The sequence below is a fragment of the Castanea sativa genome, chromosome 5 (assembly GCF_040712315.1).
Source record: "Castanea sativa cultivar Marrone di Chiusa Pesio chromosome 5, ASM4071231v1".
Classification (NCBI taxonomy): Eukaryota; Viridiplantae; Streptophyta; class Magnoliopsida; order Fagales; family Fagaceae; genus Castanea; species Castanea sativa.
Genome location: NC_134017.1, coordinates 81,448,059 through 81,473,900, shown reverse-complemented (window position 1 = coordinate 81,473,900; position 25,842 = coordinate 81,448,059). Strand labels below are relative to the sequence as shown.

Sequence of the window (25,842 nt, the reverse complement as noted above, 5' to 3'; positions counted from 1 at the left end):
CCTTCTCAAATTTAAATTAGTAGTAGAGAATCAAAAGGGTTTCACTTTTAGCCATGGAGTTCTAGCAATAAGATTAAAGAGAGATAGAGAAAGGTGGCTTCAAACGGAGATTGGCAAATTTGCTTCTCTCTCTCTCTCTCTTGTGTTTGTGTTGTGTTGATGTAGAGGTATTTGGCTAAATGTCTCAACCTGAAACCCATTCATTTAATAATCATGTCATGACCCTTCAATCCTAATGCGACCTATTAATGAACGGGTTGACATGACATGACCCACTTAACACTCTTCATAAACGGACTATGTTGGGTTGACATGAATATGACATAACCCATTTTAATCTACTTAATATTAAACAAGTTGGGTCAAAATAGAGAAAGGTGGCTTCAAATGGAGATTGGTGAATTTGCTTCTCTCTCTCTCTCTCTCTCTCTCTCTCTCTCTCATGTTTGTATTGTGTCGAAGTAGGGGTATTCGACTAAATGGTTCAACCCAAAACTCACTCATTTAATAGTTGTGTCATGACCCTTCAATCCTAATGCAACCTATTAATGAAGCGGGTTGACACGACGTGACCCACTTAACACTCTTAATAAATGGACCGTGTTGGGTTGATACAAATATGACATAACCCATTTTAACCTGCTTAATATTAAATAAGTTGGGTTGACACAAATTCAATCCATTTAACCCTTTTCAAAAAGGCACCTAATTAATATTCTTATAAATTTAATAAACAACAAATTTAATACAAACTTATTACATCAAAATACCTATTAAGCATACAATTTGAAAGTTATTAATAACATCAAATACTTAAAACACATCGTCTGAAAATTCAAAATAATATCAAAGTACTCTATAAATATTAAGTCCATAACGTAGTACCATCCATTTAGAAAATAAGTTATTTACATTCCAAAAAAAGTACATACACTTCAACTCAAATTCAAAATGATATAGTTTAATAACAATATAACATACATTTATAAAATAAGCTCTTTACATCACAAAATAAGTTCACACTTTAACTCAAATTCAAAATGATATATTTCAATAAAAATATAACATACATTTATAAAATAAGCTCTTTACATCACAAAATAAGTTCATACACTTTAACCCAAATTCAAGATGACATAGTTCAATAAAAATATAACACCTACAAAACTTGCCAAATGCTAAATATAAAAATATAAAATGGCTTATGTCTCTCTGATTTTCTTTTTAAGTTTAAGATATAGGTTGAATAAAAAAGGCATTTAAAAAATCTAAAATAAAATGAATGATAATTTGTTATATGAGTTAAATGGATTGTGGTAAATGAGTTATTTTGGGTTAATATGAATAAATTGGTATGTCAAACGTGCCAATTGCGTGTCATGCAGATTGACTTGTTTATGACACATTTTTTATTGCGTTGCTTTTAGATCTACTTGTTTATGACTTAAACTTGTTAAAGCCCAATATTAGCCCATAAAAACCCATATTGTATTCATATCGTATTTGCGAGACATGTCAAATACGAGCTAAATTTATATGAGTAAAATATCAAATTTCAAATTACGAGCATGCAACTTAAATTTTACTACAATATGTACTGAAATCTATTATGGAGTTTGTCCACGAACCCAAGTTTGGACTTGGCTTGTATAATAATTAAAGATTAAATTTTGATAGCCCAAAGATGTGAAAAATGTAAAAAGAAAAAGAAGAAGAGCTCGGATAGGAAGCCCTATATGCTGCTCCTCCGGTCTCATGTAGTCATGACCCTCTGGTTCTGTAATCAAATATCAGATTAGAAAGACACACAGAGAGTGTGTTTCAGTTTCAGTTTCAGTCTGTGCTTGCGTTGGGTTTGGGGAGACAGAGAAAGAAAATGTCGAAGAAGTTGGCGACGAGAAGAGAGCTATTGGAGCGTTGGAGAGGCATTGAGGAAGACGAAGACGACGATCGTGATCATGACCACGACCCCTCCCAAATTCGCCGTCTTCACCAACTTAAGGAGCAATGGTTCGTTACTTCTCTCTCTCTCTCTCTCTTGCTTCTCTTGGTTGATGATTCAATTGTGAGCCTCTTCATGTATCAATTCTCTGAATGAACTTGGAATGTACCAATTCTAGACTTTTTTTATTTATTAATTATTATCATTTTTTGTTTATTGGGTCGGAATAGAGTTAAAATTGTTAGTGTCAAAATTGTGTTCATTGAACAATACCTTTTTCATATTTTGAGCTCTGTTCTTGTGACCCAATTAACCAAAAAATAGAAAAACAGTGTTTAACTCAAAATGGGTATTGCCCTCCACTTATTCTTGTGGGATGAGCCACTCCACTTTGCCATTATTTTAACTCTGTTCACTGTTTGTTAGTTTAGTTAGATCAAGTATTTAAAAAAAAAAAAAAAATTGTTGTAAACCCATCTCTTGTAAGAATTATTGGTTGTGTTTAGAGGGGACTTTAGGCCTTTCTTTCATTCTTGCTCCTTCTCCACCTTCTTTTTAATAAAACTTAACATGATTATCGAAAAAAAAAGTTGTCTTCAATTTTTACACACGAGTAATGGTAGGACCACCGAAATTGGCACATCTTTGTGCCACAACTCGCCAAAAGTTTCAATGAAGCCCTAAATGATTTTGCATCTTTTGTTACCAGCTGATACTCTAAATTTTTTTTGAAGTGGTGTCTGGCCTAAAAATCAATTTAAGCAGATTTGAGATGATTCCAGTAGGAGAGGTCAGAACTATATCAGTTTTGGCTGAAATTATGGATTGCAAAGTTTCTAGTTTGCCCATGAAATATTTGGCATCACCTTTGGGTCTACGTATAACTCTAAGGCCTGTTTGGATTGAGGGGGGAGGGAGGGGGAGTGAAGGGGAATAGAGTAAAATTTGCTGAAAATAGGTTAATTTTGGGCCAATTCTACTCTACTCCCCTACCCTCCCCTTCAATTCAAACGGACCATAAAGGTTATTCGGGGGGATTCAAGTAATAGCCTAGCAGTAAAGGCATCCTTTGTGGTATTCAATGTCTATGGTTCGAAACCCCCCCCCCCCCTCCTCTCCCATCCCCCATTATCTACCTATAAAAAAAAGAGTAAAAAGGCTATTTGGGATCCAATTATGGAAAAGATGGAGAGAAAGTTAGCAGGCTGGAAAAAGCTATAATTATCCAAAGGAGGCAGAGTTACCTGATCAAGAGCACCCTATCTAGCTTAGCTACCTATTTCCTTTCTTTATTTCCCATTCCGGTAAGTGTTGCTCATTGCCTTAAGAAGTTACAATGGGATTTTCTGAGGGGGGGATTCAAGGATGTTGTTAAAATTCATTTAGTAAAGTGGAAGACAGTTTGTGAGGATACAAGTTCGTTTTTGGCTAGATTTTGTGGGGATACAATCTTGAAGGATGCTTTTATGATGTTGTACCATATAGCCTGAAATAAAGAGGCTTTTGTGGCAGATAATATGAATTGGAATGATGGGGTTCTTCATTGGGATATTTTGTTTACCAGATCTATTAATGATTGCGAGGTAGGGATTTTGTTGTTCTTTTAGGGGTCTCCTTCACCCCATTAAAACTAGTAAGGTTGAGGATGACCTGCTATGTTGGATCCCTACTAGGAGTGGTATATTTGAGGTTAAGTCCTATTTTAGGGCTCTAACTATGGGTTTTTGCCTTATATTACATGGAAAAACATTTGGAAGGTTAAAGTTCCTTTTAAGGTTGCTTTTTTCACATGGACAACTGCTTGTGGACTGTCTTACCAGGGAGAATCTTCAAAAGTGGTGTATATGCCTCGTTGATTGGTGTTGCATGTGTATGCATGGGGAAACCATAGGCCATTTGTTACTTCATTGTGAAGTGCATGATTTGTGGTCTACAGTGTTTTTTCCATTTGGAGGGCAATGGGTGAAGTGAAGAAAATGGTGGAGTTGTTGGTGTGCTAGATGGGCCCTGGCTTTGGTAACCATCATTCTGTTGATATATAGAGGACCCATGCCTTGTGCTATGTGGACCATTTGGGGGGAGAGAAACTTTTGGACTTTTGATGCGATCAAGCATTCATCTATGGGACTAAAATTGTATCTTTTGCGATCCATGCGTTACTCTTTTTCTATCTTAAGAGGAGTTTTGGGATTTGTAACTTTAGTTGAAGATTTGTTGTATCCTTAGTACACTGCCTAGGTACCTGGGGGTAGTTTTCATTTAATCTTCAATAAAGCATTATTAAAAAGCTTATACTCAGTGCACAAAGCTCCCACTTTTGTGGGGTCTGGGAGAGGTCAATAAAGCATTATTACTTATAAAAAAAAGTCAATCTCTCTTGCTTTATCATGTTTTGATATAATTTATGTATGATATCGATTTATTTTTGGTTGGTTGCCTTTTTAGCGCTTGGTTAAGTTGCTATTCTTTCTCTATCATGTCAGGTTTGCAGATGCGTTTAATTTCTTAATTTGTTTGCCGAAAGAAACTCATATCTGGTGTGGCACTGGGGATTTAATGGGTCCACTTTTGGAGACATTCTACAATTACTTCAAAGACGAGCGTCCTGATTCTCCTCTCAAGCTTTTATGGAAGAGAATCTCCAAAGAAACGAGGCAGTGCATCCAGTGTGTCTCTCAGCACCATCAAGCCCTAGAGATGTACAATGAGCAGTATGAGTTCAGTTCAGTAGGTCCACTTCTTGATGTGTTACGGAGTCTTAATGAGGAAAGGGTGACTCAGCACTTGAGAGACATCACTGCAAGAATAGCACGGGAAGAGTATGATCCAGCTCGTGATAATGCTGAAGTTGTTAGTGTCATGTATGAGGTATGTATGTTGTTCTTTCTGATGTTTCCATTTGTTTACTTGTTTCTGTAATGTAGTTGACATCATATTGACTGTTTGTGTTGGCTTGAATATGGATACTAAATTGTGTTATTTTTTGTTGTTGAAGTACTCAATCAGGTCCTCTTTGGAATCATATGTTGAAAATTTACTGTATATGGTATTCATTAGTGGCTTAATAATGGGCAGGAAATTATCATTCTTCTTCTTTGTCTTTGTCTCATTTTTAAGCCTCTGAAATCAGATCTGATCTGCTTCTTGCAGCTAACAATGCCTGTAATGTATGAATTAAATTTATACAAACACTAGGTTCATTCCTAAAATTATATTCTACCTAGTTATGACCATTTGTAAACCTTCCATATCAGACCGTATAGTGCTAAAATCTAATATCTGCATCTCTCTTTGCCTTCCCCTTTTATTTTTCTTCTCTTAATTTTTGCCTTGAGCGAAAGGATTTTTTTTTGTTGTTGAGGAATTCTTACCTTCTCATTTATTTCTTTGATTATTTGAGGTTTTTCAAGCCCCATTTTTATTGTTCCTCTAAGTGCTCTCTCTCTTGCATGCCTGCCCTGATGATCTACCTCCTGTGATTGATTTAAAATTTGGTACAGTATCAATATTCCTTTGAGTTTCAGTTTTTAATTTAACTTAAATCTTGAAATCTTTAATGCAAGCCTCATCAATTGATCCTCCTAATGTATTATGAGGTACTTATCCACTCGTTTCTTTACCTGGTTGCCACACAAGATATTAGGTGATTATAGATGTCCAACTGTTTTTGTTGGCACTTTACCTAAATGATTGTATTTTTTTGAAGGCTATGCCATATGTTCAGCTAATATATTGATAAATCTGTAATAGACTGATAGTGCTGGATCTCTTAGGCTTGTTACGTGGAAATCCAGCTTCAATTATGTTTGATTTTTGCCAATGAGCTCTAGCTCAAATGGCACCACTTTCCCTTGTACGAGCAAAGTGGAGGATGGGGATAGGAGTTCATGACTCACTGGGTTGCGTGTAACTCACCAGTTAAAAAGTTATGTTAGGCTTTTCTGACCCAATGTATCATATAACTACTTATGTGTATCTATATATTAGTTATCCCATTACATATTTGAATTTCGGAAATGTTTTTGATTTGTTTGCAGACCTTTAATTCTGAGATAAGGAAACTGAATTTGTTGTGTATCTGATAACAGGTTCTGATGTTCCCTGTCCTGTTGGATGATCAGTCATTGTTCACTGAATTTGAAACGTTTATTGAAGCTATTGATAATAAGCATGAACTGGCTCTGGATGGACAGCAACAGTTTCCGGTATTTAGTGGGCTATGCGTTTGCATATTTCATCAAACGGCTTTCACTTATCTCTTAAACTTTATTTTTCCTTATTAAGTAAACCTGTTTCCTTTCAGGGTGTTTATGCATTATTTTTTTTCAAGAGAAGAGTGCGCTCTGTTGGTCATTGTCTTGCTGGATCTATGGGAAAATTGAGGTACTGTTTTTTATTTCAAAATTTGGACCTTGAGGTTCTCTTGCCTTTTTCTTGTCATCCTTTTTATTTTTATTTATTATTATTAATTTATTTTATAATTATGCTGATAAAATTTGCTATTGGATTCTGTCTGGCGCTGACCCCAATGGGTTTGGGGGTTGGTTTGGGTGGGATTTTGGCATTGCAAGTTTTGATGGTCTATGTTCTCTTTTTGGTTAGTTAATTAATTAATCTAATATATATATATATATATATATATGTATATATTTAAATTTTAAGTTATAATCTCAAGGTGAGGGGGAAAGGGAGATTCGAGCTACTGACCTCTGTTTATGAGGTGTGTCTTCAGCTGATTATTATTTTTAACAGAACTGATTTTAATGCTTACAACCAAAATAATTTATTAATTTTTAAAATTTTTATGCTGTAAATTTAATTTTTACTGCTGTTTCTGGTAATGAGGGGATCACAGCTTATGCTTATGTGTTTTTCATAAGAAATTGTGAGTTATTTGGTTTTCATTCAAAACACCCCTTCCAACTCAAACCCCCTTTTTGGGGGAAAAAAGGAAAAAAAGAAAAAATAACTGAGATTAATAACCTACCTTGTGAGAGATCTGAAATTTAAGCCAAGTTTCATATCTTAGCAATTCTGGCTAAAAATGATGCACAAATTTAAGCCTAGTTCCGAAGGATGTACTTTGGAATTTCTATCATTAGTTAATCTTTCTGATAACCCTGTCCCCCGGGGGGTTATGAAATGTTTTCCATTGCTTTGTGGCCTCAAATCCTGGATCAAGTTTTTTCATGTTATTCTCTTTGTGCGTAGGAGAGTAACAGAATTGGAACCTTTGCAGCCTTTGCTAAAGAAATTTATAGGCTTTTTGGAGAACGAAGTTTTGCCATCAACTCTCGGGACTTCAAGGTCAAGATTGAAGCTGGACCGTGTATCCATATGGCTTGGAATCAAATCATTGTAGGAATTGTTAGCTAAATTTCATCTTCAACAAATATTCCTTTCAACCCCACCCCACCCCCCCCCCCCGCCGTCCCTGCTAATGCTAGTTTTGCATGTTGTTATGAAGGCTTGGGTTCTTAGAACCTCCAGCTTTCGAGGAAGGGATATTGGAGCGCTATCCCATTTTTCTTGACCTTGTGCTCAATCATATCAGCAGTGATTCAATTGAATTTTCTCATGCGGTTACCTGCTTGAGACTGCTCTTTGAAATGCTTGGTAAGCACCTCTTCTTTTTCTGATCACAAAGATTAATATTCTGTGTAATGTGTCCTTTGATGTTTTGGAATTCCTTTTAAGGTTGTAAGCTTTGGTTGAGGTCTACATTGTCTGCAAGTGTGATGCGCAACACTCTATTGGGTCAGTGTTTTCATACTCGAAACGAGAAAAGCCATAAAGACATTTTTGATCTTTTTCAGCCCTTTCTGCAGGCACGTGGGTGGAACATTATGTTGCTTCATCTCAAGTCATTCATTATATTTTTCCAAGTTTTCTGAGCTATTTTACATGTTAGATATAGTTTCCTGACATTACTGACATGTATGCGTCCAATCTATCCAGTCTCTTGAAGCTTTGCAAGATGGGGAGCATGAAAAGCAACGGAGGCATTTTCTATATTTTCTCCTCCATCAAGTGCCAGTCAGCGGTAACTTTAGTGTTCTAACGAGAAAAAAGGCTTGCCAGGTTCTTATTTCTTCCTCTAGATTGTTGGGTTATGCATTTTGGATTGGTGTTATATGTGCAAGTGTAATAGTGAAATTGTTGACCATCTATTCCTTCATTCTCTGGTTGCTTTGGAGTTGTGGGATATGGTTTTTGGTTTATTTGGAGTTTGTTGGGTTATGCCAATGTCCTTTGTTGAGCTTCTTGCTTGCTGGCAAGGTTGGTTTGGTCGCCATCGTAATGGAGATATATAAATTGTTGTTCCTCATTGTTTGATGTGGTGTATTTGGAAGGAAAGAAATAGTAGGTTTTTTAAAGACAATGAGCGTTTTATGCTTGATCTCAAGCTTTTATTTTTCAGAACCTCATTGGACTGGTTCTCAATGTGGAGAAACCAACCTTTTTCTTCAGTTTTGGATTTACTTGATTCATGTAATTTTTGTATTTGATATGTACACCCCTGTATACTCCTTGTGTACTAGGGTGTCTTTTTTTTTTTATTTTTTATATCAATAATTCTTTATTACTTATATAAAAAAAAAAAAATTTCTTCCTCTAGATTGTCAAATGATTACCATATGTGGCCATTATTAGTATTATGTTGTTGTTGTTGTTGTTTTTTGGATAAGTAGTATCGATATTGTTGTTGTATAATATATTGATTATACTTTTTTTTTTTCAACTTTTGAAAAAGGTGTAATCAATATCAATATCAATATCAATCGATGGTTTGTGTTGTTTCGGCTCACCTATGTTGCTATTTAATGCAAGATTCTATTTTCAGATAGCACTTCTAATTATACACAGAGGTTATAAGATGAACCCGCCATGCCCACCCTTCGAATGTGCACATATGTGGTATGTAATCTTAATTGTTTTGTACTTGTTATGATTTTAATTTGTGGTGTTTCTAAGGTCATTGGTTGAGTGTGTCATATTCTAGTATCTTTTTTTTTCTCTCACTCTTGGGAGTATTTAGAACTTTGTAACTTTAGTTCTTAATTCTTTTTTGTTTGTTTCTTTGGTTGGGTTTTTTTTTTAAATATATATTTTTTAAATTTAAAATTTAAAACTAATTAATTATTTTTTATTTTATAAATTTGTTTTATCTTGTATACCTTCAATGTTCTAGGGTGTGCCTGCCTTTATTTTCTTAAATAAATTTTAATTACTCATCATAAGAATGTTTGTTGTTGGAATGTGAACTTTTTTTCCAAAGACTTGCTTGGGCAATTTATCATTAAATAATGAATAACAGATTTGGAGAGAAAAGAAATGGAATAGAGTTTGTGCATTCCTTTTTTTGCATCAAGGGTAAATGTTGGTGGCTAAGACTAGGAGAGTAGAAATGAAAGACTTTCATATAAAGAAGAATATCTCTACAGAGGTGGAGAGTTTTTGGAAGAAAATAACGTTTGCATTGGGTAAAGCAGTCATCATTTCACTGTTTTTCCTGAATGTTGCATTCATTTAAGCCCATTAATGATCGATAGACATGGTAACTACTAATAACTAGTATATATTGACTTGATGGTCAGCTTGTCCAAAATGGGCCATATTTGGTTTAACCAACAGGTTTCCTATCTAACCAGCTTAAAACTGAGATGGTCCAATAGGAAGGATATAAGCATCATGTGTGAACAGGCTTATTAAAATCTCAAATTAGCGGTCATAATAACATTTTACCCATCAATTGGAATGCTAAGCTCCTATTGGCATGCTAACATGTTTCTTTGTCTATTATGTTCTTTTCTTTGTCTTAATTTTTTTAGCATGTTCTGGTCTTTCCAACATTACAAACAATGAAAATGAGGCAACTTAATTATAGAAAACAACTTATTTTTTTGATAATTTGATAGTTACAATGGGGGTGGGGGGATTTGAACTTTCGATGTCTCCATTGGAAACACTAGGAGGTGCTAGTTGAGCTATAAGGTTCTTGGCTTATAGAATACAATTCCTTAAGAACTCAAATGTGAATAAGTATATTAAAATTTTGTCTTAACTTTAAAGTGTTACTGAGATAAATAATTTTGTTAAAAAACTTTATTATATAAAAGGTCAGCTTCCTAACACATTCATTGCAATCCCTTCTCCACAATGATGTTTGGTATTGTCCTGAAACTCGTGTATTATATTGGAGGTTGAAGGTTTTGATAATAACTGCTAATGATTTCTAAAATAATACGTTAGTTTGATGATATTTGTATATATAACTTTGTTGGCATTGGACAAAGTTGTGGATAGAGATGAAGTTGTATGATTCATTTCTCTGCAATTTTATTGGACAGGGGCCCTTCTCTTGTGTCATCCCTGAAGGATTCTTCACTCCACAGTTCTCTAAGGCAACCTGCTTTTGATCTTATACAAACCATTATAGTGTCTGATGCTGCTGCCCTTATAACCTCGGTGTTGAATAGCTGCACACCTTGGAGCATTGATAGAAGCATGTCTAATGATTTGAATGATGCCGAACCATTTGTTCCAGATGTTGAAGAGGAGGACAATAGTTCTTGGAGTAAATTTGGTGCACAGAGTAAAATTAGTTCTCGGGAATTTAGGGAATGGATGTGCATACCCATGTTATGGATTGATGTTCTAGTTGAAATTGATCCTTCAGTCTTTCCAATATCATTTTCCAAGGCTGTTTTCTGGGCCCGATCTCGTTTTCCAATGGTTGAACCGGAAAGTAGTGAAGAAATGGCACTTCCAGTGAGAACTTGGCTTTCATCCTCTCCTACAGTGATCTCCAATTCATTTGGTTGGACAATTCCAACTGGTTCTGATGATGGTGGAGAGAGAAAGGAGTCAAAAAACTCTGTAAAAGTATCATCAATGTGTCTTCCTTTAGTAAGAACATTCAATAGGTTGTTAGCATTTCATTACTCTTTTTCGATATATATTTTATGTTGTAGAGAGGCCCCTCTATATAAGTTGGTGTATCAAAGAACCATGTATTTTAAGTTCATTGCTTATGAAGCAATGAATATCTTGGTAAGGAGCTAGTCCCTTGAGTAATTTCATGAGAGGTGTATTACAGGCTAACTGCACACTTTGTTGTTCAAGTGGGGCAAGGAGAACTACGGAAGCAGTGGACTTGGGAACCAAGGATGGGTGAAAGCTTGATCCTTTCACTCATTGATCCTAATGATGTACGTCAATTAATCCCTAATATCTCACCCATCATTTACATCCGTGGTTAAAGAGATAAATTTTTCTCCTTTGCAACTCCTGTAGTTGGCATTTGGCTAAGAGTTGTATACATGTATATATTTTGGTTTGATGCAGAATGTGAGGCAGCTTGGGAAGTGTATCTTAGAACAAGTTTCCAATACACGGGGTCTTTCTTGCGGCTTGAAGTTTCTTTGTTCTAATGGTTATTCTTTGTCTGCCATTTTTTTGGGCTTGAGACATTCTTGTAAACTGGTAAAGAATTCTTTTCAGCAAGCTCTTGAAAATAATGTTATGGTTGTCTGAGTTAGATCTCTCTCTCTCTCTCTCTCACACACACACACACACACACACACACGTGTTAAACTAAGTGCACACCCATGTATAGATAAGTGATGATATTTTATTGGAATGCCCTTTTAAGGGTGATGAGTCATGACTTTTCAAAATAATCATCCTTATCATGTTGTTCCTAACATTGCTGTTTGCACTATTCTAGGTTCTACTGGATTGTGTTTTAGTAAAGTTTCAGAGTTTACAACATTTTTTCTTCGTTCTATGCAAATTGCTCAAAGAAGGGGATTTATCGGCCCCAGATATGCCAGAAAATTCATCTGATCGTTCAAATATTGCAAGGTTCTCTTCCCAAGGTGGATTTTTGAGGCAAATTGTCTTTGATTCATTGCCTGTGAATGTCAATGAGCATTCTTCAAATGTTGACTCAAAATCATGGGAAAAGTTCATTTGCTTACTATCAGAAATTGCGTGGCCTCCTATTAAGAGGTGCTTGTTAGAAGGGAAAGCATTTATTGATCACAGTTTTTGTCAGGTATTCTGCAATCTTTCTACTTGTAAATGGTTGTCTTAGAAAGTTCTGTTTCTAATACTTGCAAACTCTGGTTTATTTATTTTTTAAAGCATATGCATTGTGCCAGTGTTGTCATTAATGGCATTTTATTTTTAGCCATCTGTTTCCTTCGTGTGTGCGTGCACTAGTATGTGTGTAGGCATACTTTTTATGTGGTGATCAGTTCTTTTGTGTGGTTTAATGTACAATGGATATTACTTTGTTCATAAAGAGCTTACTGCTGTCCTTTTATCTTCCCCTAAAAATTTCTTCAAATGCTGTTTCATTTTCTGGTTGGAAGTTAATAAATTAGGGGGTTTTCTAATTGCTCTTCTCTCTCTGTGTTTTTGTCCTCCCTTAGCTTAGTTTCCTAGTAGCTTTTCTCTTATTGTTCATCATCATGAACTTCTTGTATGACTTTCTTTCTTTCATTTATAAAAGCTTTCTGATTACTTATCAAAAAAAAAGTTAATAAATTAATAAAAATATACATCAACTCTGCCCTATTAGTCAGTCTGATGCATGAGAGCTTGTTTTCATTGGGAAGGCAGTCTTACTTCGTGGTCTGTGTTTTCAGATGACTTGCGTCCGCTTACTGGAGATCCTCCCTGTTATTTTTGAAATAATTTGCCCATCATTTGGTAAAAAGCTTGGGGATTCCAGAATGTTGGTGGAAAGTTTATATGACTTCTCATGGCTAAATTACCTAATGGATTGGGGGAACTCATCACTTAAAGTCATAATTGTGTATTGGAAACGGACAGTTACTACTTTGCTGACTTTCCTCAGAGGTTCACGTAGTGACACTGCTACAATGACAATCAAGGCCATTGAAAATCTAATATCACGTGGTGAGCTTTTAGTACATATATGAACATTTGCACACAGGCATAATATATGATGTAGTTTTTTATTATTATTTGTTGAGCATCAAAAGTCATCATTAATGTATCATGATATTTTTATTTTTATTTTTGATCGATAATTATTCATGATATTTTTATGCCTTCTTGATTTTAGATAACTTTGCCACGGATGAATTGACAGAACAAGTTTCGCGCCTTTCTGTTTCCTTATCTAAGGAGGCATCTTGTAACATTGAAAACACCGCCTTTAGGTCAACATCTTTATTTCCTGAAACCTTGTCTTTTGAGAAAAAGAGTTTAGTTTCAGATGTGCAGCCTCTTTCTGTGGATGATAGTGATGTGGAGATCTTGGAGTCACTAACAGGATCTTACAAAAAGGATAAAGAAAATTTGGTTGTTCTTTCTGACAGTGAAACAGAGGAATCAATATCACCCAATGAGGCCATTCTACCTGATACTGAGACAGGTCACTGCATTTTGGATGGCAAGCCTCTGGTTCCCGGGAGCTCACCGCATTCTGACCCTAAAAAGGAGAAGGTTGCTGGGACTGGCACTTCTATGGATTTGTTGGAATCTTTTCAGCAAAAAGATGCTACTGATTGTTTGGTTGCTTCTAAGAATAAGGACATTGACGAATTAAAAGGCAAACCAGCACCTGCTTCTCTCCTAAAATCAAAAGGGGTAGACAATAAGAAGAAAACAGAATACCCCAAACACAATGAAAATAATTCTGTTTTGTCCCAGAATAGAATTAATTTGAAGAACTCAGATGAAGCTGTCAGTTCCAATAAAATGGTTCTAAATTGCAACAGAATTATTTCTAAGACAAGTGATACTGTTTTGAAACAGATTGTACGTGATAGTGAAGATCCATTTGAGTTGGCACTAAAATCTGCAAGAATTCAGCAGTCAGTTTTGTCAAAGTCCACTTCTCTTCCTAAACGGCAAGTTATTCAACTTAAATCACCATTTGAAAGTAGATTTGGCCGTTTTCATAGACTGGAGGCTGGAGTGAAAAGGTTCAAGCCACCAAGACTTGATGACTGGTATAGACCCATTTTGGAAATTGATTACTTTGCAACTGTTGGATTAGCATCAGCAAGTGAAGATGGGACTCGAACTGTTAGCAAATTAAAGGAGGTTCCTGTGTGTTTTCAATCACCTGAACAGTATATGGAGATTTTTCGGCCACTGGTTTTGGAGGAGTTTAAAGCACAATTAAATAGTTCCTTTCTGGAAATGTCTTCATGGGAAGAGATGTATGTTGGCAGTCTATCAGTGATGTCGGTTGAGAGAGTTGATGATTTTCATCTTGTGCGATTTGTTTATGATGACAATGATTCTGCAGCTTCTAGAACCTTTTCAGAAAATGACCTTGTTTTGTTAACGAAGGAGCCTTTGCAAAAATCTTCCCATGATATTCATATGATTGGAAAGGTATGCCATCACATTTTCTCATAACATTGTTGGGGAGAGTTGGGCGAGAGTTTCATATGATAATGTAGGGGATAAACCAGGATTAACCAATTTATTTGTTAATCACTTAAATTTTAAAGCAACCACAATAACTCTATTCCCTAATTGGTTACTGAGTGCAACCCACTTAACATTGACACTTTAATTGTTTCTAGAAATTACAGTTTATGATCCAAAAGCTATCTGACTGGTCATACTGCTAAAGCAGCTTTTAAGTTAGAAGTTAGATCTAAGTTCCATGTTCAAGACGCATATTATGAAATTAACTATTACACATGAATGGCCCATTTTTGAATGTTTATGCTATGATATTTTGTATATATACTTTTGTTGTTTCCATCTGTTACATCATTTTGCTAAAGCACCTGTATATTTTCAGGTGGAAAGGCGTGAAAGAGACAATAAAAGAAGGTTAACCATATTAGTTATCAGGTTCTATCTTCAAAATGGTTCTTCACGTTCAAATCAAGCTAGAAAGAACCTCATTGATCGTAGTAAATGGCATGCATGTCGCGTAATGAGCATTACACCTCAACTTAGAGAGTTTCAGGCACTATCATCAATTAATGGCATTCCTATATTTCCAGTGATTTTAAATCCTGTCAATGATTCTCTTGGTACTCATGTATCTAAGGAAGTGAATCTGGGTAAGCTGGCCCAACCCTTGCAGCAAATACTGAAATCATCCTTCAATGACAGTCAACTTCAAGCTATCAGTGTTGCTGTTGGATCACCTAAGTTGAAGAAAGATTTTGAATTATCTCTTATTCAGGGTCCTCCGGGTATCTGATTTACCTTGGTTTGTTGCAGATTTCATAATTTTCTGTCTTTTTGTGACTTATGTATTGTCTTTGTTTATAGGTACTGGCAAGACGCGTACTATTTTGGCCATTGTCAGTGGTTTGCTTGCTTCACCTTTACAGAGGACAGGTAATGCAAAAAATTCTCTTGATGGTAGTTTGAAAACACATAGTAAGCCATTCTGGTCAAGACCACAGATTAGTGAGACTGCTGCAATGGCAAGGGCATGGCAAGATGCAGCCTTGGCCAGACAATTGCATGAGGATGTTCAAAGGAATTCTAACTCCATGGAAAGTTCTGCAAGAGGAAGGGTTCTTATCTGTGCTCAGTCAAATGCCGCAGTTGATGAGCTGGTATCGAGAATTTCTAGTCAAGGCCTTTATGGCAGTGATGGAAAGATGTACAAGCCATATCTTGTAAGGGTGGGGAATGTGAAAACAGTCCATCCAAATTCACTACCATTCTTTATTGATACACTTGTTGACCAACGTTTGGTGGAAGAGAGGATGAATGTTTGCAATGAAAAGAATGATTTAAGTGTGGAATCTTCGATGGCATTACGTTCTAATCTTGAGAAATTAGTGGATCGTATCAGGTTCTATGAAGCTAAGCGTGCTAACTTAAGGGATGGAATTGTTGATCTTAAGAATTCTTTGGAAGATGGTACTCATAAGGGGGATGATGGGAAAGAAATGTCTGATGCAGAAATAGGGTCACAGCTAAGAAAACTTTATGAACAAAAGAAGCAAATTTATAAAGATCTTAGCAATGTTCAGTCACAGGAGAAGAAAGCTAATGAAGAAACCAGAGCTCTCAGACATAAGCTTCGGAAGTCTATATTACGGGAAGCTGAAATTGTGGTCACTACATTAAGTGGTTGTGGTGGAGACCTCTATGGAGTGTGTTCTGAATCTATGTCAAATATTAAATTTGGCAGTCCATCTGAGCGTACACTTTTTGATGCCGTCGTGATTGATGAAGCTGCTCAAGTAAAATGTCTTTTCTCTGCTGAATTTATTGTCTTTTTATTACTTGTACTGCTCTCTTTTCTGTCTTAAGCATTGCTTCTTACCACTACAGGCTTTGGAACCTGCTACTCTGATTCCTCTTCAGCTTTTAAAGTCAAGTGGGACCAAATGTATTATGGTGAGGACCATCAACTTAGTTAGTTTATAAACCTTTATGTCATGACAAGAATGGTCCTGAAATTTACAATCTATCGTTTAAGGTTGGCGACCCAAAGCAACTTCCTGCAACAGTTCTTTCTAGTGTTGCAAGTAAATTCATGTATGAATGCAGCATGTTTGAGCGATTACAAAGGGCTGGTCATCCTGTCATTATGCTGACTGAACAGGTGAAGTAGATTGCAAAATGTTACCTTCATCCGTATTTTAATTTTCGTGATCGAATGAATATACGCCATATTTAGGAGTGTTACTGTAATTGGACCTCGGCACAAAAAAGTGCTTTAGTAATGAAAGTTGGCTTTTGCAACAATCTTTACTGGGTGATATGTTTTGATATCTTTGAAGTTTATATCAAATACTATTGATTTATCAAAAAGGGTTTTCCCCCCTTTGGTCATATAATGATTCCAAGGGTACTAAATTTTTATTTTATTTTATTTCTGATAGGTATTCCAAAGGTACTACTTATTGTATACTGATATATAATTTGTCCTTTATTTCATAAAAAAAGTAATAATAGAATGCCATGTTCTTATATATCTGAATCCCTTGGAACTTAGGTCTTTTTTTTTTGTTGTACTCGTTTATCTTGAGAGCAGATTGGAGTTATATTTTGGCTCCAATGCTTTGTTCAACCACATGATCATTTGGACATAAATATAGCGAGTGTCAATTATGCATAGAGTTTTTTGGTTGAATATGTTGTTTCTTTGTTTTCATTGCTGTTAGTTTTTGTTATCATTCTTGATCTAAATCACTTTTAGTTTTTCATTATTAGTCTTGTCTCTTGACTTGAATAACTACTAGGGCACTTGTTGCTGTGTGCTTCTATGAGATCCTTTAATTTTGTATTCATAGTTATCCAAAATAAAAAATGTTGTTATAATACATAGTTATTATTAGATTAAATGATCAAAATCAGCATTTCCTAATATTTTAAGCTTTTGGGGGTGGGACAATTGGTAATTTATCATGTAATCAGAGCTGGAGTTCCTAGGTTTGAATAAGGTCAACACAATTGACCAAATATCTCAAGCCATTGAATAATGCAGCCGAAGGTGGTAAGCTGACTCCCCACCATTCAAATAATGGCTAAATGATTAAATTCATCATTTCCTATTAGCTCAAGTTTTAAGACAAGTGAAATATATCATGATATTAAAACAAGTGATCTTGAGTTTGAAACCTGTCTTCATTCTACCTCTCATTTAAAAAAGTTAAAAATACCATGTATTGGGCCCACTTATTAAGAGGGACTTTGGGCCCACATGTGAGAGAAAGTGTATGAATAATGGTTCAATGATTAAATTCATCCGTTCCTAACAAAGTAAGTTTTTGGGAGAAGTGGTAACTTATCACACACTAGTCTTGCAACTTAGACTTGCAGCCAACTATGTTATGGCTTTTGTTTACTAATCCATATATTTCTTGTCAGTGTATTCATGATGTTTCTCTTTTCCTATTTCCTGATCCTAAATTTCCCATGAAAAATCTTTTATCAATATTTGTGTCCTTTGAGACTAGCAAAGTTGAGTCTGTCAAACAAATGGCTGTGTCAGTTGATTGTTATCTCATTAAGTTGTTGCTTGATTCTTACCTTTCATTTATTTTACTACAAGATTGCCCATACCATTGCTATCTGATACATGTTATCTAGGTTTTTTTATTATTTTATTTTATTTTTTTCAAATGCTTTTAATCTCATATTATTTACTAATTTTAAGGCCCTTTTTGGGGTGAGGTGGGAAGTAATTTTTATCCTTTTGGGAAATTTGAAAACTTTAACTGACAGTTTTTCTTCTTCTTCTTCGTTTTTTTTTTTTTTTTTTTTTGCAGTATAGGATGCACCCAGAAATATGTAGGTTTCCTTCTCTGCATTTTTATGACAGAAAGTTGCTAAATGGTGATAAAATGTCTAGCAAGTCAGCTCCATTTCATGAAATTGAGGGCCTGGGACCATATGTATTCTATGACATTGTTGACGGACAAGAGCATCGTGGTAAGAATTCTGGTGCGTTGTCCCTTTACAATGAGCATGAGGCTGATGCTGCAGTTGAAGTACTTAGGTTTTTCAAGAAAAGGTACAGAAACCCTTTTAAATACATTGTTTTTCAAGAAGAGGTACACAAACTTCTTCATTACAAGCCTTTTGTTTTGTTGGTACTAATTTTCTACTTTGATATATTGCTTAGGTACCCATCTGAATTTGTAGGTGGAAGAATTGGTATCATAACTCCATACAAGTCTCAACTATCACTTTTACGATCTCGTTTTTCAAGTGCATTTGGATCTTCTGTTATAGATGACATGGAATTTAATACTGTTGATGGTTTTCAAGGTCGGGAGGTTGATATACTCATACTTTCCACTGTTAGAGCAGGGGATCCTAGTACTTCTGCACTTGGGATCAACTCAAGCAGTATCGGGTTTGTTGCTGATGTACGAAGGATGAATGTTGCTTTGACAAGAGCCAAACTCTCGCTCTGGATCTTGGGTAATGCCAGAACTTTGCAGACAAACCGTAACTGGGCTGCTCTTATAAAGAATGCTAAAGAGAGAAATTTGGTTATTTCAGTTAAAACACCTTACAAGTCCATGTTTAAAACAGCCTTTTGTAAAAATGCTGCTCCAGGAATTTCGGACAAGCATTCAAGACAGCATAAGCATGCTGAAAAGGCTAAAGATGCTAGCCAGCATGCAAAACAAAATGAGAGCATTGCAAAGCAAACCATTGAAATGAAAATGAAATATGTAGGCTGTGCTGATCACAGTAAGAAAAGGGGTATAGGAGATGAAAAAGATTTTCCAGCAATTAGAGAAAATATCCCAAGTACTGGAAGAAGTGCCAGAGATGAATGCAAATTCCCTGTGAAGACTGATTCTTCTTCTTCAGTTACAAATGGTAGCAACAGAACCTCTGAGGATGTCAAGTCGTCAATCTCAGGGAAACAAGTTACAGATGGTGGAAGAAAGGGCAAAGAGAGTAGTGAAAAGAAAGTCAGTTTGGGGAATACACATATAAGCAAAAGAAAAGATAAATTTGAAAATTCTAGGAGTAATTTGGATCACTCTGAACGAGAATCGGGTGATAGCCAGAACCTTTTGAAATCACAAGTGTCAAAAAGACTGAAGAAATCTTCTGATGGTGATAGAAGCCAGAAAAATCAGGAAGTTGCAATTCCCTTACCTGAAGGCAGCTTTAAGGAGAGGGATGCTAATGATGGAGATAAAGTGCCCAGTCAAACTGGCACTGCTGAGGATTTGATTGCAAAAAGGAAAAAACAACGTGATGCTGTTGATGCTATTCTTTACTCTTCTCTGATATCTTCAAAGAAGTCTGAAACATCAATGAAACCTTTGCCTGCCAAAAGACCTTTCTCATCATCATCAAATGTAAGTGGTGGCATAAAGCCATCCAAAACAAGAAAAGGTATGTAAGGTATTCCCTTGAATTGCTCTATTTTAGGTATTATACATTTATACATCTATTCTAATAGAGGAAAATAGAGTTTCAGCAGAGTCATAAGTTCACTCTTGGTATATGTTTCACTGGCAATAGCTTTGGTTTCTGCATAGTGTATGGTTGTTTTCGTTTTCCAATTTTTTATTATGAGATTATTGTGCACACCCAACACACCCATTGCACATAAGCCTTGGCCAACTCCAAGCAAAGTTGCCACTGCACAACACTGCATATGCTGTCTACAACACACATTAGCCTGCAACCTGGCAGTTTCAGGCCATAACCACAGGTCCAATGCAAGCATAAGACCACCATCAAGCCACCAACTCAACTTTTCCATATAGGCATCCACTTCAAATGGGCAACATAGCCTGCTGTTGCCCACCTATCAAAACCACCTAGCTGAGGCTATGATATGCCCTCCGAGGTGTGAGTACAAGGTGTTGTGTCTGTCACATTACTCTCTATTTAACTTTCAGAAGTTATGAAATTTTGTTTGAGGTTTGTGTGTTACAACCTTCCCTAGGTGTGATGCCTAGAAGAGTGTTTTTGATTGTTTTTTGTTTTCATCTTTGAAATTCCAGTAACTTGAAACCTAGCAACCACACATTGATTGTCACATTTAAAACCCTAAAATCCAAAACTTTAATAAGTCCAATTTTTATTAGTAATAACAGTTGGTAGTCCATTTGTATGGATGTAATGCCTTCAATTCAAGAGGAGAAAAATAAGTTCTAAACTTTTAGAAGCTATGGAGGTTTGTTTGAGCTTTATGTGTTAAAGCCTTCCTGAGGTGTGATACTTCGAAAGGTTTCTTCTTCTTCTTGTTTTTTTTTGGTCCTTAAGTTCCTAGCAACTTGAAAACTAGCAAGCCACACAATGGTTTGTCGCATTTAGAACCCTAAAATCCAAAAGCGGTAGGTCGAGGGTTCGAGTTTGGGAACCAACTTCAAAAAAATAGTAAGACTGTCTACCAATAACCTCTCTCAAACCCTGCAAAAATAGAAGCTTTGTGTATTGGGCACAACCTTTTTTAAAATTGTGTAAAATCCAAAAATTCAGGAACCCAAAGCCTTCCATCAATCGAATAGCCCCAAATAACTCACAAATCCAAAGTATTGTTCATGGAATACTTAATTCCATTCACAGCCCAGGACCAACCCTAACCTCAGATTTCCCCCTTCTTTTCATTCCCAAATTCTACTATTCCTTTTTTTTTTTTTTTTTTTTTTTTTTTTTGGGATAAGAAATCATAGATTGCTTAATTTTTTTTTTCCTAGCTTTTTTCTAAGCAAACAATAACCCAAATTCTTCAAATCCTAGATGTCCAGGAATTCTAAATCTGATTTGGTTTCTTTTTCTTTGTCCAATGTCATAACATAAATTGAAATTGAAATTGATTTCTTGCTACCTGCATCATTTGTTTCTCCTCTCAACAAAAGCTGATAAGCAACCTGCTACAGCTGCCTTATCTATCATATTACTTTGTGACTACATGATAAATGTAAAAAGAAGTGGTGATAAGTGGTCTCCTTGTGTTAAGCCCCTAGTGCTGTTAAATAATCTTGTTGAACTACTGTTAATAAGGACACAGAATCTAACCAAAATGAAGCATGAGCCTATCAATGCCCTCCATTTCTCCTCAAATCCATATCTTTGTAAGAAATAAAGGAGAATATCTCATTTAACATGATTATATGTCTTTTCAATGTCCAGCAGCTGACTACCGGAATCTTATTACAAATCTAATGTCTAAACATTTGTTTGCAATTGGAACTGAGATGAAGATTTGTCTAAACAGCCCATCAATAGAAAATTTTACTTATAAGAAAGAAAAAAAAAAGGAACACTTAATGTTTTAAGTTAATCCTTTTGATTCCTTAATTTTTGATGTCTTAAATTGCTGGACTTGGCCGGTTAAAATTTTATTCTGACCTCTCTAACAAGTCCTTTTTTCCCCTTCTGTCAGTTCCATCAGCATCTTCAACTAGTGCATCACGAGATCAGATCCATCAACATCACAGTAAGAGGGACAAATCTGTGGGCTCTCACGACGGGGGTGAAGCCTGATTCTGACCTCTCTAAAGATCTGGTTCAGAAAGTGAAGCTTTGCTATCATTGCTGACTTTCCAGGAACTGGAAAGGAGAGTTTAGGCTGGCTTGGTGCACCAACAGTAAGGTAATTGGTGGAACCCTCTGGCATTATCCACATATCACATATATCAGGGCCACCAACTGTTACAGATTAATTTCTCATCGGGTTTCTGATACATAAAATTGAAAACAGTTTGTTGACAGCTGGTACTGTAAAAGTTACTTATTTTTAGTAGATGTAAATATGTAACTGTTAAAAAAAAAAGTTTATGCAAGGATGTAATTATTGGTTCATAGTGCAAAAACTTATTTTCTTTCATTGTGTCATGCATAATGCAGTAGCATTAGTTTCAGATGGCCTTGAAAGTATGATTGATTTGTCTGAAAAAGTGTACTTGGTACCCCACACACACACACACGCACACATGCTGAATGGAATTGTTGATTAAACTGTGGTTCACTACAGGGATAAAGCAGCATGCTTCTGCTAGTGATGGCTGGGCAGCAGGTTACTTTTCAACATTTTGCATGCGAAGATACTGAAGAAACATTTTTGGAATTCTTGGCCCTCAAGTTGCAATTGGGTCCTGAAGTGCCTTGCCAATTTCGGGAATCCTTTTTGACCATTTCCTGGAAGTCCATATAAAATTCCTTGACATAGTCTGTCAATGGGTGGGGCCCATAATTGTTACCATATTGTCTATTGCGGATGCCTGCTTTCATTGTAGTGTATTATTGTCATTCAGATTCATGCTTGAAGTGAAGATGGTCACATAATGGATTCTATGATCTCCATTACTGTTAGCATCATTGCTCCTGAGCCTTTCGTTAGCCATTAAACTGTGAAAAAACAACACAAAGTTTGCATAGTCAATAGAGAGTAGAGGAAGAAAATTGCCTGTTAATTCCAATGCTTAGAAGCATTGTGCTTGTTACAGGACCTAGGATATGCTCAAGCCTATAGCAGGAAGAAGTAAAAGGTTCACTGGAAATATATTGAATGACATACGAGTGCAAAGAACATTCATTTTGTTAGTAAAAACTTACGGTAATTGTTATGAGAGGTTCATATACTTGTATTCTGACTCGTTTTCCTCTCTTTCTCTCTCTCTCTCTCTCTCTCTGATGCTTTCACAGAAAAAAATAGAGAAGATATGTATGAAATACAAGTTAAGTAAAATATTTTTATTTTATTTTTGAAGAATTTATGTATTTGACTATCAGGACTTGATGTCGTGTTATTATTGTTCATCAAAAGATTATTGTTCACTAAAAGATTATCACACGTAATAAAGTTGTATCATAGGACATGATTATGATACACGTGCTTATGATCTTTCTAAGAAACATGAAGAAACCTGTGTATGATAACTTAGAGAGGAAAAAGAAAATATAATGTGTTTCATTTCATCTGGCTTATGTTCTACTATGTGAGTTTTTTTTTGATGAGAACTATGCTAGTTAAGAGTGGCACTGCTGCTGTGTTGTTTCTTTTCAAGTTTTAAATTTCGTACTTCATCTCTTTGTTTCTTCTGATTGATTAAATTCACTTATTCATCGAAAAATAAAAAGGAAAATAAAGCAAAGCTGACTTATTTCTGTAATTCTATATTACCCTGGCAATATCCCTAATAGTTTGGCAGTGATAGTGTTTTGGGTATCAATGATTCAGTCCAATCTGGCTTCTCAAGGCACATCTAGTAAAAAAAAAAAAAAAAAAAGATCTCTCTCTCTCTCTCTCTCTCACTCTCTCTCTCTCTCAAGCTTTATTTGGATTTTGTGGGATGGCCAGGCTTATAACTGAAAATATTAGATATATAAGAAGAATAAAAGGAGAACAAGGCTCTTGATTGGAGGGTGGTGTGCGTTGGAATGAACTTATTTTCTTCTATTTATTAACATTCTTTTGTTAGGATGAAAATAAGTTCAACAAACAAGCCTCAACTAACAAAAGCAAACATGTGTCATTCTTATCATGACCTAATTTTTGTGAATTGGTATGGACTCCCAACAGATTAGTTATGATCAGTCACATGTATTTTTTTTCACCATTCTATTATATATAATTTTTGTTACTTTTTTAATTAGTATGTCACTACTTTTTACTATTTTTACTAATGATATTCTTGGTTTTCATCTTTTTTTGTTTTCCTCAATTTGAATAAATTCACTCTCACTGACTTGCTCTGTTTTGAACATAGCCAAACTATCTCAAACAACTTTTTCTCATCATTTTTATCAATAAGGGACATTCCTATATTTAGGCGAATTTTCTAATTTCAAATCTTTCTTTTTCAGGTATTTTTAACTTTCCATATATATAATATATATTAACATTTTTATTTCATGAATACGTTGCTTCTTACTCATTCAACATTCAATACCATCAAACATAAATGGAGTTTTATAAGAGTCTTATAACATTTTCTCTTTAACATAATAAATATTTTACGATCATATAATATTTCAAAGCATTTTTTTCCACTTCATTTATTTTGCTTTTGTCCTATAATTTGCATCATCTTTAATTTGTCAATTTTTATGAATTATTTATTCAATATAATGAAAGCTTTTACTCTTTTGTATTTCTTTATTGTTAAGTCTTACAGTCTTTATTTTTGTTTATATTTTACTAAACTTACATCATTTGTGACATAATCTAAATTATTTTTGTACGTTCATTTCATTGCTGATTTTCTGACTGCAACAAAGTTTTTCTTGTTCGTTCAGAATGATAATGATTTAACATGATTAATAAGTGGATATTAGATGTTTAATTAGACTTATATTTTTATTTATTTATTTATTTTTTTGATAGGAAGACTTATATTTTTATTGTTTAAAGAATTGGAATGTGGCCCATGATTTGTTGATGGCGGGCGATGACAAGTGAGGAAGTGATGTGACATATATTCAGGGGATAATAATGATGAGAAATGAAGATGGGTTTCTTCTGGCATGTGATGACTGGTGAGATGAAAATGACAGATGACGATAACAATCACCGTAGCCCAAATTATTGTCATGCAAAAGGTTGGTAATGATAACACTACTGGGATGGAGACAAGTGAATTTGGATTGGCAATCCAAAAACAAATTAATAAAGGTTTGGTGAACGAAAGAATTGGTTGGAGCTAAGGTAGCCATGCATTTTAATTTGGGGGATCGATGTGAAGTGAATGTGATCACATAAAAAAGAAAGAGTGGACAATTTTTATCTTCTCCTGTAGGAATGCATGTGGAAACATGGAGATAAAGTTTCACTACACATCGATCTGTTATAATATATTACTAGATAGAGAATCTAGACATAGATATATGGCGGTACGTATTATCCTATATAGTATATACTACTACATACTCTACACGTGTACTGTGTTGCATACTAACATGCATTAATTTTAAGCATAATCAATGTGGACCTGTGGAGAAATATATGGTACTTTACAATTTACGTTTTTATTTCACATGCATTTCAGAGAGAGAGAGGGAAGAATATAGTGATTGTTATTGGAAGTCAAACAACCACCACCTGATTCATATCGACATTATAAAATAGGATACATGAAAAAATCATTCAAGCAATCTCCATTATTTGATACCACAGTAGGTGGAGAGTGGGGACTCGCACAAACTCTACAAAAATATAATTTGAAATATATAACGTCTGTTTCATAATAATTATTCTTAATGTTTAAACTAATAAAAAAGTATAATTATGACAATACACCAAGCTCCAAGAATGACCCAAAAAGAAATGTAGATTAAGTAATAAACCATAAAAATTGTAATATTCTTTCTGGAACTTAGAAAACTTGGATCACAATATTGCGAACAGATTAAGCAGTCTCTAGCTAGCAGGAGAAATGTTACAGTACATTCTCATTTTTTGGCAAAAATGGGCTTTACCCCTTTCGATCAAAAGATGTAGTAAA

General features: G+C 35.1%; 1 protein-coding gene across 3 annotated transcripts; it reads left to right on the top strand.

The window, feature by feature from the left end:
• The first annotated feature begins 1,696 nt into the window (after positions 1 to 1,696).
• LOC142636030 (uncharacterized) lies at positions 1,697 to 23,182 on the top strand. 3 transcript variants are annotated; one of them, XR_012844240.1, is made up of 23 exons: positions 1,697 to 2,010; positions 4,426 to 4,810; positions 6,031 to 6,147; positions 6,246 to 6,325; positions 7,154 to 7,300; positions 7,410 to 7,558; positions 7,640 to 7,770; positions 7,901 to 8,023; positions 8,787 to 8,860; positions 10,294 to 10,869; positions 11,043 to 11,154; positions 11,291 to 11,428; positions 11,673 to 12,002; positions 12,598 to 12,871; positions 13,041 to 14,323; positions 14,742 to 15,144; positions 15,224 to 16,152; positions 16,244 to 16,309; positions 16,392 to 16,517; positions 18,187 to 18,431; positions 18,543 to 19,780; positions 21,783 to 21,992; positions 22,374 to 23,182. XR_012844240.1 is itself a non-coding variant. In XM_075810097.1 (22 exons), the coding sequence occupies exons 1-22, from the start codon at positions 1,877 to 1,879 to the stop codon at positions 21,881 to 21,883; spliced, it is 7,161 nt and encodes a 2,386-aa protein (XP_075666212.1). In that variant the 5' UTR covers positions 1,697 to 1,876; the 3' UTR covers positions 21,884 to 22,226. The 3 variants fall into 3 exon arrangements, 2 of the variants coding, with proteins under 2 accessions (XP_075666212.1, XP_075666213.1); XM_075810097.1 differs by lacking the exon at positions 22,374 to 23,182 and having other exon boundaries at positions 21,783 to 22,226; XM_075810098.1 differs by lacking the exon at positions 22,374 to 23,182 and having other exon boundaries at positions 18,543 to 19,789; positions 21,783 to 22,226.
• The last annotated feature ends 2,660 nt before the right edge of the window (positions 23,183 to 25,842 follow it).